Here is a 17,236-nt window from a genome sequence, read left to right as displayed (position 1 = left end):
ACTATCACTGTACTAGACAACTTTATATATATCTAAGTCTTTATTAGATAGCTCCAATCTACAGTCCCCATTATATTACATACCCCATTATCTCAATTCAACTTTCAAAATCTCTATTTTTGTGTCTGCCTATCTTTGTAACTATTCATTTTGAATTATCCCTTTAAACTACATCAAAATCACTATACCTCTACAAACTTTCAGTTATAAGATAAATACTAAGGATGCAATATACAACATAAGTAAAATTAGCACTGCTGTATGTTATATATTAAAGTTGTTAAGAGAGTAAATCCTAAGAGTTATCATCACAAGGAAAAAATGTGTCTCTTATTTTGTATCTGTATGAGATGATGGATGTTCACTAAACTTATTGTGGTGACTCTTTCATGATATAAGTAAGTAAAATCATTAGGCTGTACACTTTATACAGAGCATATTATATCTCAATAAAACTGGAAGAAAAAAATAAAATCACTGTATCTCATGGAGTAGGCTTAATTGGTCATAAAAGGGGTAAAAGGGGACTACTGTTTTATTGTTTCAATGTGTGGGTGCTAAGTCGCTCAGCTGTATCTGACTCTTTGTGGTCCCATGGACTAGCCAGACAGGCTAATTTTTTAAACTTAGGCAAGAATACTGGACTGGGTAGCCATTCCCTTCTCAAAGGGATCTTCCCAACCAAGGGATCGAACACGGGTCTCCTGCATTTGCAGGCGGATTCTTTACCATCTGAGCCACCAAAGAAGCCCTGTTTTTTCAATATACATTATTATTCTCATACTGCAGGACCATTTACTTGTTTTTTCTATAGTATTATACTCCAAGGCAATTTAAATTGTAGTCTATAGTGTAAATCTATTGTAAGGGAGTTCCCTGGTGGTCTAGCGGTTATGATTTGGCTTAGAGGTTCAATCCCTGGTCAGGAAACTGAGATCTCCCAAGCTACACAGCAAGGCGAGGCCAAAAAAGGAAAAAAATATATATATATTTTCCAAATCTGTTTACAAGTAACAGATGGGAAATTATCTTAAGAGTCTATTAAAACAATAGCCCTTACCTGTTGAAGAAGTACTCTCAGATGAAGACCTCTTTCGTGCAGGGCTACAGTTTGTGCTCTCTGATGGTCGCTGGGAAGACTTATCTGAGGCTGGCTGGGAACCTGGAGAGACAGGAAAAGACAGAAATCATAGGAAAATCCAAGTCCAGAAATAATGTGAAACCATTCTGTGTTAGAACTGTAATATTTTAGCTGTTGCCACTGCAATTCTCTGTAATAATACGACTTTAAAGCTGACAGTAAGAGTACATTACTTGAAGGAGAAATCACACTGGATGTTGTGCACAGAATTTCACAGGTCTCATATACATAATTTACATTAACAGAGGAAAAACTAGTTATAGTGGAAGGATGAAAAAATATATAATTTAGTTTTTATGTATTACCACTATCAAACATATTATTACGATATCTATTGATAAAAATCACTAGCAATAATCTGATCAACTCTGTTCCTGATTATTGATTCAAATTCATCATATAAACTGACAAAACTACAATGCAATTAATTAGGAACAACTGATGCGAGAAAAGCAGGTCCAACCTGAGCATTTTACTTAATAGAATCAGAGATGAAAATTAAAAGCTGAACCTCAAATCCACACACGCCACATAATCCAGAGAGATCATTCAGAGGGAATTTGTGATTATCTATGCAACAGACTAAACCTCCTTTATTACTTACACTTAAGGTCCCTTGGTTATACACATAAAAGTTCATGAAGATAAAGAAACTCCATTTCCTTCAAAGAAAAAAAGGCTCATACTCTTCCCAAAAACCTCAAATAAATGCAGCATAATTTACAAAACTCTTACTCAAGAGAAAGTATGTCATTCAGGAAAGATTATTTTCCTGAGTAAAATATACTTGGTTCTGATACTGGACTTCTTATACCCTGAAAAAGCCACTTGTTGAGAATACATATTGAGCAACTATTTGTCAAAAAACTAGTAGCGGTCTGAAATGTTCACTTTTAACTTGAAAAAACAAAGTCTTACACATAACTGGAGGCTCGAAAGGTACAAGAAATTAAATATCTGAAGATGAGATTTTTTTTTAAAGATCTGTTTCTAAATCAGAGTTAACTCCTTACTGAAATGACTAAATGACTGACTGACAAACAGGACAACTTGAAAATAGAAGAATTCACTGGAGCTAAGTTTCTAATATTTCTGTTTCTGGAAGAAAAATAGTAAACCATGAACTTTGTTTTAATCACTCAGTGTCTTAAATCACATCACTATAAATATTCTTTCAAGCAGGCTTTTTTAGCATTGCTCTGGTGAGATATAAGATTATGTGTTGCCATTCAAGAATAACAAGTTACATTTGGGGGAAATTGATGTTACGATAGAATATCCCATTTTGGAAACACAGTGATGACTACTGTAAGCTATAATTAAGGAGCAAGACTATTTATTGTTGAATCTTAAAAACAGATACAAAGGGATTTTTAAAAACCAACAATACAATAAATCCCGCTACAATGTGGTTCAGATAAGATTTCCATTAAAGAGCTAAACTATCACAATAAAATATCTAAGAAGTAAAAGCCCAGGCATCAGTGAAGACATAAGTTTAAGCATTAATACTGAAAAATTCCTATGCTGGACAGGACAGATATATTTCCTACTCAGACACATAGCCAAGACAGAAGACAACAGTGGCCAAGAAGCTTGAGACATCACTGAACTCTCTTTATCATTATTCTCCTGATGAATGGGCAATCTTAGATTAAGCACTAGGGAAAGAAGGGATTGGAGAGCACTTTTTATCAAGTCTTCTCTCTGTTATAAACTTACATTTATTGAGTATAGTTTATATGTTTGGCACTATGCTAGACGTTGTGGAGGTGGGTGAGGGAGAGAGAGTAAAAACAGTGTAATAGTTTCTGCCCTCAAGGAGCTTATTTAGGGTCTGGTATGTTATCATGTATTACACTTCAGGTGGCATTTGAGCCATCCATTCTTGAGCTCCATCTTCAGTTTCTAGGCTATTTGGCCACGTTTCCCAAATTTCTTGGTCATCTTCAAGAAAGTCTTGATGAAGGCTTCAACTATACCTTTGATCATCAGGATATCCTGAGAATCACCCTGCCTGGCCTCACCCACCTCAGGGTAAAAGAGGGTACAGGCACTTTCTTCAAAGCTCCTTCTTTTGGTGGCATCTGGAGCTGCAGAGGAGGCAGTGGGAGGTGGAATGGGGGTCAGATCCCCGGAGACCGTTATTGGCAGCTTTGTACAGCAATTCCTGAGAAACTGAAACAATTGAGAGAGAGATGGCTTAGCTCACTTAGCTTCGGAGCCATTTTTCATTTCCTGAAAGTAATGGAGGCCAGCAGCCTATTCTTAGGATGTAATAGGAAACGAATAAAACTTCATTCAGGAAGATCCTCATTTTTTATTTTAAAAAGTCTGAATTCCCTGTTCATACACAGTAGAGCTGTTCTTCACAATTTTTCATATCTAAGGGGGAATAAAGTTGTATCCCTGAAGATACAGATCTCTAGGGCTTGATAATTAGCTGATCTAGACCTTTATTTCACTTAAAAACATTGCTTACAGGAGGAGTAAGAGGAGGAGGGTGAGGATACCTGAGGGAAAAAAACATTAACTAACGATGTAAAGCAATCAAGTTTAAGACTAGAAAATGATGATATAAACTTATACGAAAGAGCTAAATAACCTGTTAAAGACTTTCAAAAGCATGTTAAAACTGGCCTAATAACAGAAATCATAAAACATGTTCTCTAATACTACCAGAAACACAATGTTTTATAAGTGCCATTATGCAATTGGGTGGATAGGGGAGAACAAGACAATGCCCAGAGAATGAGTATGCTCATTTCAAGAGACCAACATACTTCCGCTTCAGAATGCAATGCAGAGTGGAGTGTAGCAGTGTTAAGCACATGAACTATAGAGCGCAGTATCCTGAGTTTGACTCCTGGCACTGCTATGAATTGAAAAATAAGTTCTAGGCAAGTAAACATACTGGAATGTGCACTTAATAAAGCATTTTTAACTGACATGGTTGTTTTGAGTTCCAAAATGACATAATGTAAAAAACTCAGAAGGCTTTGACAGATTTTTTTTTTTTGACATTTGTTTTTTTATTTATTTTTATTTTATTTTTTAACTTTACAATAACAGATGTTATATTAATTGGCTCCTTAGATTTATCATAGAACTTTTAGACTCTAAATACTTAATAATGTCATTGATATGCATAGACAAACACTCAATATTAAAATTAAAGAGGGACAGAGCCTTGCATCCAATTAGGAACCAGAACTATTCGAGAATGTCAAGCATCTATCTTAAACATAAAGAAGTACTAGTAAAATAAGTACTTCTAATTAAGAAGTACTATTAAGATAGGTAACTCCAGGGCTGGTAGGTAATCATAAGGTTGGAAAAAGCTCCTTTGAAGTGTATCTCCTAATTCACTGACTCTTCATCACAGCTTCTCCAGGTTTGGGATTATATCAATAAAATACGATGTACTCAAAGGATGAGTCAGAACCAGAAAGTGTTTGGTTCTCTGTTCAGCTCTGTACCAGTGGAGAAAGTAGTTTTCTGCTTCTGTTGTTTAGCTCTTTGGTTCTTCTAAATCATGGCTGATTCCTTAAAGGAGTTATTGCCCTGTTATCATCTCCATCCTGTGATGAATATTTGTTCATGTGTCATCAGTGGTCATTTTATGATGAGATGAGATTGGGCACATTCAGGGTGGTATGGCCGTACCATCAGCGGTCATTTTAGATCTGCCTGGAGGGATAAGTGAAGACTCTCCACTCCTCACAAGACAGGAGGTATGTTTGTATTCCAATTCATGAAAATCTGATACTTCCTCAAAGAATACACATGGGGAACACATATACTTCTAAATATCGGAGAATTCTCATGGAAATGAGTTCTCATTTTTCATTACTTCAGAAGCAGAGAATATTAATGGGAACTCCTCAATTCACTATTTGGTAGAAACCCTACTGAGTGTCTCATCACTCAGATAACAGCTTCAGAAATATATTTAGGAATTCTATACATATAAATGAAGGAAAGAGAAATTAAAGATAAATCACAAAAGTAGTATGTAAATAGAACTGGAATTTAACATAAATGTAAGGTAAAAACTACAAGTAAATTATTTTCCTTCATTGAGACATTCATGTAAAAAAGAAGGTGGACTACTAACTAAGGAGGGAAACTGAAGAGAGACAATACTATTAATTGGGATAATAATAAGAAATTAAGAATTAAAAAAACCCTTGGAAATGTGAGGGAGCCTTGCAAGTGGTTTTGACTGTGGAATCTCTGGGTTTTTATCTGACCATTATTGGATGAACTTTTAAAGACAGAGACAGGTTTGGGGGAAACATCTGTGCCAAATTAGACAAAAAAGGAAAAGAGATGGTACTTTTATAGCAAAGTCATAAGATGAAACCATGGATAAGAATGTTGAAACTTAAGAAAGCAAAAAGAACATACCTACATTTAAAAGGGATTAAGAACCTGGAAATCTTTATATTATACACAAAAACATGCGGAAACCAAAAAGCTGTTCTCAAGTTGACTGGTCACAAGAGATCTTGACTGATGTCTACAGAGGACAAACTGAAACAAATCTAAGATAAAAAAGAAATACCTACATTTACAGATGCCTGGGTGTGAGGACAGAGTCATACAGACAAAGATATCTGCATAAATAGAAAAAATTCCTACTGGTAACAGTGTGCAGGAGAGGTGGAAGGCATCACAGAACACTGGAATAAAGTGTCAATGTAATTACTTCACTGAAGCCTTGAGTGTCCTAGGCTAAAAACCAAGGAACTTCCAAATGTAAGCTGGCAAAAGAACACAGTGAATGAAACTGACAGCTGGTTGGATAAAACAGGCATTTCTTTAGTCTAAATCTACTATTAAAACTTTAACAACAACACAGTATGAGTTTTGGTTATACTCTGCTGAGAGTTCAGCACTATAATCCCCAGTAACTAGGGGATGGTTTAAATGAGCTGTTTCGGGTTTCTAATGCTATACGTATCTTTGGGTCAACTATGGAAAAACAGATTAACCACGCTAGACTCGGACACTGTGCAGTAATCAGTTCATAGATACTATAAATTTATTTTTAAATAACACATTTAAAAGTAATTTCTAAAATTTAAATTGCTCCTTCCCACCAAAACTTAAGCATGTCCCCAAATTCTAAGAAATTCCTCTTCTTCTATTATTTATAAGTCAAGACTACTGGTTATGTTTGTTAAATGGGACTGAATCAAAACTGGTTATAACTAAAATGGATGCCATAGGAGAAGAATATGAACATAAAATATCAACGATGTGGAAATCTCTGATCAAGTCTTCTTGTTTCCAGATTCAAGTTGTGAATCCTTTGCTATGGTTCACAGACCATAAGAATCCCGGAAGCTTCTTCTGAATGAGCTGAATGCTGAGATAAAAACTGGTTCCACAATAAAAACAGCTGTTTCCAATTGTGGGAAATTTATTTACTGAAAGCAATGCATTTCATCTGACTCACCAATTAAACGCAGTACAAGAATGATTCAGAGTCTGTGCTGGTGGATTTTTATGCTAAAAAGTCCATGTTTTTCTCCCTCCAATTAGGTTATTTCTCAGTGCCCAAATCAGATAATTCACTGAAATGGAATTCCTCTGGAAATTCCCAGAACTGTACTAATCACCACAATAAATTTTCTGATTTCATTGCCACATGTTCACACTTCACTTATGAGTGTATCTTATATATCACCCCAGAGAAATTGTCAGAAATCAGAAAATTCTGATCAACGTCACATTCAGTTAAAAAGAAAATAAGACTCAATATACTGTGCTTCAACCATTATGCTTCTACTATAGTAAATAAGCTTTTTCCAAACAAAAAGATTTGAAAAGACCCTGATGTTGGGAAGGATTGAAGGCAGGAGGAGAAGGGGACAACAGAGGATGAGATGGTTAGATGGCATCACCGACTCAATGGACACGAGTTTGAGTAAACTCCAAGAGTCGGTGATGGACAGGGAGGCCTGGCGTGCTATGGTTCATGGGGTCACAGAGTCGGACACGACTGAGTGAACTGAACTGAACTGAATAGGTTGCAGGTTCTAGCACGGGAAGTTAGCTATGAATTGAAAATGCTGAAAACCATTGATTGTGTCTGACACTCCAGTCAGAAACTTCCTCACCAGTCCTATTTCATGTCTACTTAACAAAGATACTTAAATAAACAGAATTAGTTATCAAGAACTGGGTGAAACCAGAAACCTGGCCACATTTAAGAGTATAACTTTACTACAAGTTTATTTGCATCAAGCTGATTTTAGACTTTTAATATATAACAGTGTATTAATAGAACAGTATGAAAATTAAAAAATAAGCTATCATTTATAAAACAACTAGTTTTCTTTTCAAAGCTTTCTGAGATATGTTTAGTTCAAAACTGCTGAAGTGATTAAATCTGTTTGATTCCCTACAATGAAAACAAGGAGAGAAAGGTTAAATGCCTTGTTCTAGACTGTGTATCTATCATTTCTGCCTGTGCCCTGATCTGATTTATTCAACATAAATGATCAAATATGCCTGTTTTATTTTAACTAACCCTTATGATAAATCTACTCAACACAAATAGTAAAGAATATTTTTTATTTTTGCCTTAATCAGTTAGAGATTGGTTTCATTTGACAATCAGTACTTAAAAAAAAAACACTAAACTGATTGTTTGGAATAAATTTAAGCTTACAGAAAAGTTATAAAGTCAGTTATCATATGTCTTTTACACTCAACTTTCCTTAATGTTTTACTTAACTATGGCATATTTGTTAAAACTATGAAATTGACATTGGCATAATTTTTCCACTCATGTTCTTTTCATGTTCCAGATTTTAATCTGGATATCACTGTATTTAGTATCAAGTCTCCTTAATTTTCTCTGATCTGTGACGGCTGCCTCAATCTTTCCTTGTTTTTCCAGGTCTTTGATATTCTTCAGAAGTACTGGCCAAGTATTTTGTACAAGGTCCTCCACTCCTGCCCCTGCTCCTGTTTTTTTGAAGTTTTCGTATGTTTACACTGGGATTAAGGGTTTTTGTACAGAGTAACACAGAAATGAAGTTCCCTTCTATCACATTATATCAGAGGATACATATTACCATCATGATTTATCATTGATGAAATTACACTTTCACTCGGTTTAAAGTGCTCTCTGCTAGGGGTCTTCACTGTAAAGTTACTACTTTCCCCTTTCCATAATCTGTTCTTGGGAATTAAGTCACTAAATTCAGTCCATATTCAGGAGTTAATTTTCACCTTCTTGAGGGAATAGTCTACATACATTATTTGGAATACTTCTGTAATGATGATCCACTCCAGTATTCTTGCTTGGAAAATCCCATGTACAGAGGAGCTTGGATGGGCTACAGTCCCTGGGGTCCCAAAGAGTCGGACACGACTGAGCAAATTCACTTTCACCTTCTATTTATTTACTTAATCATTTGTATCAGCACAGACTCATGAACATTTACCTTAATCTTAGGTTATAATTGCATAATGTCATTATTTAGTTGCTTAAACTGTTCCAGCTTTGGGCACTGGACAGCTGTTTCAGGATAATAATGTCCCAAAGCTAACTGACCATTTCGGAATACATGGTAGATAGTTTTTGGACATTTTAACAGGAAAGCAATTTATGTATAATGAATCTATCTCCAAGTTATGTATGGAAAAATTATCAACTGACGACTGAGAAGATCAATTTAATATAACATGCAGTTTAGTTATGCTCTTTTTATACTTTAAGAAGGAAAACTATTTGACAGAGACAATTTCAGATCGAGAAGATGCAGTTATTTCCTTCAGAGAATACAAAATTATAAGGAAAGAGTAAATAATAAACCAATCAGGATTGCTACAATGTTTAAAGCTATAAGAATTTTAACTGCCCACATTTCCCTATTATTTCCCATTCATTCCTTAACCTCCAGAAATCTAACAATTGCCACTATGGAAATTGCTCTTAGATTACAGAAGATAATCTGCTAAAGCAAACTGTCTTTCAGTCTTTATCTAAATGATCAGCATCTGACACTCCTGAGTACAAAACTCCCTTAGGAAACCCAGCGTGTTCACCCTAAACATTATCATTCCTGCTCTTAATTCCTTTAAACAACCACTGATCTAAAACTTTACCTTCAGGTTTGATTTCTCTTTTGAGCTACAGATTCGTATATCCACTAAACAGCATGAAAGTCAAATCCATTTTCCATCTCCAGTCTCCTTTTGCATACCACCTTTTATTTAATTAGGCTTCCCTGGTGGCTCAGATGGTAAGGAATCTGCCTGTAACACAGGAAACCCAGGGGATACCCAGAAGATCCCCTGGAGAAGGGAATGGCTACCCACTCTAGTATTCTTGCCTGGAGAATTCCATGGACAGAAGAGCCTGGACAGCTACAGTCCATGGGGTGGCAGAGTCGGACATAACTGAACAACTAATATTTTCTTTTAATCACATCACCATTCAACCAACTGCCTGAGAGAGGTATCTTAGAGACATTCTAAAATCTTCCCTCTTTCTTTTCTTTACGACTTTTAAAAATCTATTTCTGGACTTCCCTGGTGGTCCAGTGGTTGGAAATTCACCTGCCGATGCAGGGGACATGGATTTGATCCCTGGCTGGGGAGTATTCCACATGCTGAGGGCAACTAAGTTCACGCAGCACAACTACAGAGCCTGTGCTCTAGAGCCCATGCTCCACAATGAGAAGCCACCGCAATGAGAAGCCAGCATACCACAACCAGAGAGTAGCTCTTGCTCGCCACTAGAGAAAGCCCACATGCAGGAACAAAGACCCAGTCAAGTCAATAACAAACAAACAAAATTACAAAAATAAAATCTATTTCTTCTGAATATTGTTTTCTCTATCACTTCCTTAGTTCAGGGCCCCATAATATTTCACTGAGACAATATCCAAACTGGTCTACCTGATCTTTCTCTAATCCATCTATCAAAGTGCTATCCATATGATCTTAGCAAATCATTCTACTTTAAAACCCTTAATTTCCCACTGTCTATAAGGTAAACTCCAAACTCTGTGGTATCTTACATAAACAAGAGGCTCTATGTTCCCCATCTATCTTTCCAAACACATTTCCTGGTCCCATATCAGACTATTTACAGTTACCTAAGTACAGTATCATGTCTCCAAAATCCTCCAAAGCTTACTTCTCTATGAAAAATAGTCTTTACCCTTTATTCTTTGCACAATAAACTCAAAATATCTTCCTGGTTCCTTTTAAGTGAGTCCTTCTCTGCTCCCTAAAATATGCTGCGAGTACCTCAACTTTAGGAGTTATCAATTACTATTTGTATACATGTTCATATACTCCAATGAACTATAAATTCTCTGAAGGCAGATATTACATCTTATTCCTTTTGTTTGCATTCCTTGTATCTGGCAAACAATAGAGACAAAATAACTGCTGAATGGACAGCTATCATAATAGTTAAGATTAAAAAACCAAGTTCTTAAGCTTTGCCTAAATAAAACAAATTCTGACTTTCAGTGATCAAATTAGAAGATATGCCACGATTTAGCACTTTTTCCTTATTATTTTCATTAACTGAAAATCTTTTTCTCAGCTGGTCTTCTGTGAATAGGTAAGCCAATTTTCATGTCTGTTAAGACTTTCATGTCTGTCAAAGCTGTAAGAATTTTAACTGCCCACATTTCCCTATTATTTCCTATTCATTCTTTAACCTCCTGGGAAAAAAAAAAACCCTGTTAGTAAATCAAGACACATTTCTACCCACTTAACTAAAGAGTACTGTGAAGAAGAGAGATTCCAAGGTACAGATCAATTAACAAAAGAATTTAAATTAGACTTGTGATAGAATAAAGAATACATGTGATCTCTGCCTCTGACTCCTGGCACATAACTTCAAAAAAAAATCTTGGAATTTCCTGATAGTAGTGTCTTTGCTATGTCTAAGAGGTGGCTTAAGGTGAACCCTAAGATTCCTTCAGGATGGAGGCTGGTCATTAGAGACCAACCACAAGATTAGACAGTTGCAACTTTGGGTGAGCCCAACCTGCAGAGGATGGAGATGGATTAGAGACTGAGTGCAAACACGTGGCCAATGATTTAATCAAGCATGCCTATACAATGAAACCCCAATCAAAATTCTGAACCCAGAGGCCTTGTGAAGCTTCTTGGTTGGCGAACATAGTGATCTACTGAATGACACACCCATATTCCAGAAAGAGGGCATAGGAACTCTTTGTCCCTTTCTCCACACCAGCTATTGCCCTATTCATCTCTTCAATTTCTGATCTGTATCCTTTATAATAAAACTGCAACTGTAATTACAGTGGTTTCAGTGAGTTCTGTGAGCCATTCCACCAAATTATCAAAACTGAGGGCTTAGGACTTTCCTGGTGGTCCAGTGGTTAAGAATCTATCTGCCAATGCAGGGGACAAAGGTTTGATTCCAGATCCAGGCAGATCCCACATGCCATGGAGTAGCTAAGCCCCTGTGCTACAACCACTGAAGCCTAAGCACTCTAGAGCCCGGGAGATGCAACGAGAGAAGCCACTGCAATGAAAAGCCTGCAGACTGCAACTAGAGAGTAGCCCCCAATCACTGCAACTAGAGAAAGCCCACGTGCAGTAATGAAGACACAATGTAGCCAAAAATAAAATAAATAACCCATTTCAGGTTTTTTTTTTTTTTTTTTTTTTTTAATGAAGGGTTGTGGTAAGACCTAAACTGTGGCAGGTTGGACAGAAGTGTGGGTGGACTGGCGACACTGAAACTTGCAGCTGGCATCTTAAGCGGGGGCAGTCTTAAAAAAAAAATCTTTGCTCTTAAATTGTAAGGTCTTCTCTAACTCAAGGTGATTAGTATCAGAACTGATCTAAATTAGAGGAAACCCAGTTGGTGACAGAGAATTGATCAGAACAGGAACTTCAGTTCAGTTGCTCAGTCATGTCCAACTCTTTGCGACCCCATGGACTGCAGCACGCCAGGCTTCCCTGTCCAGCACCAACTCCCGGAGCTTGCTCAAACTTATGTCCATCGAGTCAGTGGTGCTATTCAACCATCTCATCCTCTGTTGTCTCCTTCTCTTGCCTCCAATCTTTCCCAGCATCAGGGTTTTTTCCAAGGAGTCAGTTCTTCACATCAGGTGGCCAAAGTATTGGAGCTTCAGCATCAGTCCTTCCAAAGAATATTCAGGACTGATTTCCTTTAGGGTTGACTGGTTTGATTGCCCTGCAGTCCAAGGGACTCTCAAGAGTCTTCTCCAACACCACAGTTCAAAAGCATCAATTCTTTGGAGCTCAGCTTTCTTTACAGCCCAACTCTCACATCCATACATGACTACTGAAAAGACCATAGCTTTGACTAGATGGACCTTTGTTGACAAAGTAATGTCTCTGCTTTTTAATATGCTATCTAGGTTGGTCACAGCTTTTCTTTCTTCCAAGTAGCAAGTGTTTTTAAATTTCATGGCTGCAGTTGTCATCTGCAATGATTTTGGAGCCCAAAAATATAACAAAGTTTCTCACTGTTTCCCCATCTATTTGCCATGAAGTGATGAGACCAGATGCCATGATCTTAGTTTACTGAATGTTGAGTTTTAAGACAGCTTTTTCACTCTCCACAGAGGTCTTACTATGTTTCATTTTTTAAAGGAAAGAAATAAGACAGCTTCTTATTCATTAAGCAGGTATTTCTGCATATGTCAGATCTCCCTGCTATCTCAGTCCCTAAGGTCCCTGAAGCCAGATGTGGATCCATCCTTTCCACTCTAACCCCAATAAATGGCCTCTTGGGTGACTTTATTGTCCATGAAGGTGATATACTTGACACATTCAAGTCATTTCCCTTCACCTTCACCTCAATTTCCCCACTTGTTATAAGCTTCTTCTCACAACTCTTAAATTAGGGGCCACAGCTTTAATATTTCTTGGAGCCAGATAAACCACTTCAATAGTTAAACTGGGTCATATCTAACACACATCAGGAAACTGTGAAGACTGAGGCAAATGGAAGACTGCATGCCCCGACTAAAGACCTGGGGAGTGGAGAGGGGGTGCCATTATTGAGACCCAACCTTGACGTCATCCAGGAAATATGGATTAAGTGTTGTCAGATGTTCTGATTTCTTTTCAAAGGAAAGTAGAACTCTGAACAGTTATGTGAAATCTCCAGATTTTAAAATTTCAGCATTAAAAAAAAAAACTATAGAAATCACCATAATGGGTCATATACAAACCAAAGGTCGATGGTTTTTAACCACTACTTTAAATAATGAAATTGTTCAAAGCTACCCAAGGCTCTCTCTTTTTCTCACTCTGTATTCTCTGTAGGGAAATCTTTCTCTCATGATGACATGCAGATAAACAGATAAGCAGATTCATAGATATATAGTCTGTCTTGTTACAGTGCTTCTACAGTGTGAAACAGCTCCAGAATGACAAAGAAGTTGTGTGAGTACATACATGATTTTTCAAAGTACATTAATGTTTTGAAACACAAGATTAGCAGCTAAACGAAGACTACATGAACACAAACTAAATGCAGTAAACCGTTGAGCAATGTAGTTTTGTTCAGAATGCCCATGCATCCTTTTGGGAACAACTGGTCACAGATATTCCTACAAATGCTTACTGTGTGTTTCCCCCAATCTTAATGCAAAAGAAACAAATAAGAACAATAAACCAGAACCAACTATATCTGGCATCAATTTATATTTATGATATACACTGGGCTTCCACGGTGGCTCAGACCGTAAAGAATCTGTCTGCAATGTGGGAGACTTGGGTTCGATCCCTGGGTCAGGAAGATCCCTTGGAAGAGGGCATGGCAACCCACTCCAGTGTTCTTGCCTGGAGAATTCCATGGACAGAGGAGCCTGGTGGGCTACAATCCATGGGGTCACAAATAGTTGGACATGACTGAGTGACTAACATGTTAACTACATTGAGCAGCTTTAACCCTTCTTTATATCTGCTTCTATAAGGCTACTTTCATCTTTCTTAAAAGTCCTATGTTTACTGTAGTATTTCATTACTTATTGAACAATTTAACACATATTTTTACCTGCTGCTGGTATTTTCCAGAATTATTGCTTTTCTTGGTGCTCTGTTTACAGAGTTTAATAGGTTTTGAGAGTCTGTTCCTAACTGTATTGTTTCCAGACACTCTTTTACCTTTAGTGAATAATATCACCAAAGTTTTTCAAAACCTCAGAGTGAAATGCCCTTATCTCTAGCCCAAACATCTCTCTTGGGCTCCAGAACTACATACCCAAATGCCCACTCAGCATCACCATTTGAATTTTATAAAGGCATTTCAAGGTTTATAAATATTAAAAAGCAAACCTGTGCTCTCCCCAAATCCCTCCTCTTTCAGTCTACTCTATATCAGGACAATGCACGAACCTCTCAAACATTCATGAAGGAGTCTGCCAACACCCTTGTCTAAGTATCATTTTATGTAGGCTACTGCAATTGTCCACTGATTGGTTTCCCTGTAACTATTTTTACATTTACAATTCAATGTTCACGCAGAGCTAGAATGATCTTTAAAAATGCAAATCTAAAATCAAAACTTGTTTTTTTTGCTTTGGTTTTTATAAAATCAATATCTTTAACATACACTCTGGCTTTTTTCTTTCACAACTCTCTCACCATTCTGTTTTGTATTCCCTCTCCTACCACAATGAACCTTCTGACCTCTCCCCTACTTTTCCTAATGTCTAAGCTCCTTAACATTTTAAGATCTTCAAATGTGCTCTTCACCCAATCCTTAGCTTAAAAAGCTTGGTGGTTTCATATCCCTTAACAGTAAATTTTCATTCCTGGGCTATAACTAATTACTCCACCTAAAATAGGTACCCCCCTCCCCTTATTTACTCTAATGCTGTTACATTAATTGACAGCACTTAAATTAATCATGCCATTATTTGTGTGCTTACCACTCTACAGTTTGTCCTCTCTCACCAAGCTGAAAGTTAATGAGGCAAGGTATCAAGTCTTTACTCTCTACTACATAAGAGTGAGTGAAAGAATGCTAGATGTTTTGCAATTCAATAAATGAATGAATGAATGAATAGATGAATAAGGGGAAATTGTGTTCACCTAGATAACTGCTGTTCATCCTTCATTCAAGTAACAGTCTAGGGTCACTTTCTCAGGGAAGGCTTCCTGAGTTAGGCCCCCATTTCATACTTACAAAGAACCCATATATATGTATGTATGTATGTCTTTGTGTATATTTATAAACTGCTTGTCAAAATTTTTATGACATTTAATTTGTAGCTTTATTACCTATCTCCTCCAATATTAAGTTCAATGAGAACAATGAACCTGTGTGCCCTAATCTCTATTACATTACAACGGTCCACAAAGTAAAATGTGTGGCAAACAGCAGATATTCATTAACTGCTGTTGACTAATTTTTATCAAAAAATATGTTGAATGAACCTAGAGTTCGTGATTTTTTCCCCTCTTTATTACACTATTAAAAACTACAGCTTCTCTACCAAGATAGCTTCTATTTTTCAAAAGTTCACAAATAATTAAAATCAGGAACAAAAACTCTTTTCTTTGAGGGGTTTATCATTTCCTCTAATGCACAAGCTTTTAATCTTTTGGAGGAATATTAATTAACATCTGTGTGTTTACTCGGAGAAGGCGATGGCACCCCACTCCAGTACTCTTGCCTGGAAAATTCCATGGACGGAGGAGCCTGGTAGGCTGCAGTCCATGGGGTCGCGAAGAGTCAGGACTGAGCGGACTTCACTTTCACTTTTCACTTTCGTGAACTGGAGAAGGAAATGGCAACCCACTCCAGTGTTCTTGCCTGGAGAATCCCAGGGACGGGGGAGCCTGGTGGGCTGCCGTCCATGGGGTCACACAGAGTCGGACACAGCTGAAGTGACTTAGCAGCAGCAGCAGCAGCAGTGTGTTTACTATGTGCAGATCATTTTAATAAACACTATAATCACACTTACTTCTTCTAATAATAACCCAACTAATTCCATTTTATAGAAGAGATATTGAGGCTTAGAGGGTTTACCTGGAGAATCTGATCAAATGCATGGATTTTTTTCCTGAAAAATACACACAAGCATATATATACATAGGGCTTCCCTGGTGGCTCAGATGGTAAAGAACAGCCTGCAATGCAGGAGACCTGGGTTCAATCCCTGGGCTGGGAAGATCCCCTGGAGAAGGGAATGGCTATCCACTCCAGCATTCTTGCCCGGAGAATCCCACAGACAGAGGAGCCTGGTGGGCTACAGTCCATGGGGTTGCAAAGAGTAAGACATGCCTGAGCAACTAAGCACAGCACACACAGCAGCACATACACATAATTTTACTTACAACATCAGAGGTTTCATGAACTTTCTAGAGTTAATTTATCAGCTGGCAAATTTGAGATCTTTGATAAAGAACTCCTGACTTAGAGATATCGCTACATGAATAGGCAATGCTTCCTCTTTCTTGTTTTCTATATTCTTTTCAATTCTCAAGGCACTTTTTAGAAATTACAAATGCATTATCTAAATTTGCTTCATGTCATTTTATTCAACTAAAGCCACTTTTCTGAAGATACCTAAAGATACTCTGAAAAATGAAGTCCTGCTAAATATTGAGTTAAATTTTACAAAGTTGATTATTTTGTTTTCGGCCATACCGCATGGCTTGTTAGTTCCCCAACCAGGGATTGAACCTGGGTCCACAGCAGTGAAAGCATAGAGTCCTAACCACTGGATCCCAGGGAATGCCTGAAAAGTCACAGTTTTGAATGCTTAGATTTTTATTATGAGACGTACAGACTTAACAACATATTCTTCATATAACACAGAAACACTTATAATTGAATTAGCATATATTAAAAATCCTGCAAAGTTATTAACAGATAGCCACAACACTGTAAATCAATTATACTTAAAAAAAACCCCACAAAAACCAAATAACAGTATATATATTAAAAATCCTGCAAAGCTGTTAACAGAGAGCCACAACATTGTAAAGCCATATCTCCCTAAAGAAACTGTAATGGCCTTTTTGAGCAAGAAAGTAATTTTTCCTGATTTCCAAAAGTTGAGTATTATCTCATTTTGATAATGATCTCTCTTCTCA

At 37.1% G+C, this 17,236-nt stretch overlaps 1 protein-coding gene across 8 annotated transcripts in view; it reads right to left on the bottom strand.

Annotated features, from left to right (window-relative positions):
- Positions 1–17,236, bottom strand: part of ASH1L (ASH1 like histone lysine methyltransferase) — a 208,003-nt gene that overhangs the window by 124,377 nt on the left and 66,390 nt on the right. For all 8 annotated transcript variants that reach the window (XM_027530939.1, XM_027530921.1, XM_027530906.1 and 5 more), the window contains one exon: positions 1,061–1,162. In XM_027530939.1, coding sequence (XP_027386740.1) covers positions 1,061–1,162 — 102 coding nt within the window. The remainder of the gene's footprint in view (positions 1–1,060; positions 1,163–17,236) is intronic.

The sequence above is a fragment of the Bos indicus x Bos taurus genome, chromosome 3 (genome assembly GCF_003369695.1).
Source record: "Bos indicus x Bos taurus breed Angus x Brahman F1 hybrid chromosome 3, Bos_hybrid_MaternalHap_v2.0, whole genome shotgun sequence".
Classification (NCBI taxonomy): Eukaryota; Metazoa; Chordata; class Mammalia; order Artiodactyla; family Bovidae; genus Bos; species Bos indicus x Bos taurus.
This window is presented reverse-complemented; position numbering and strand designations above follow the sequence as displayed.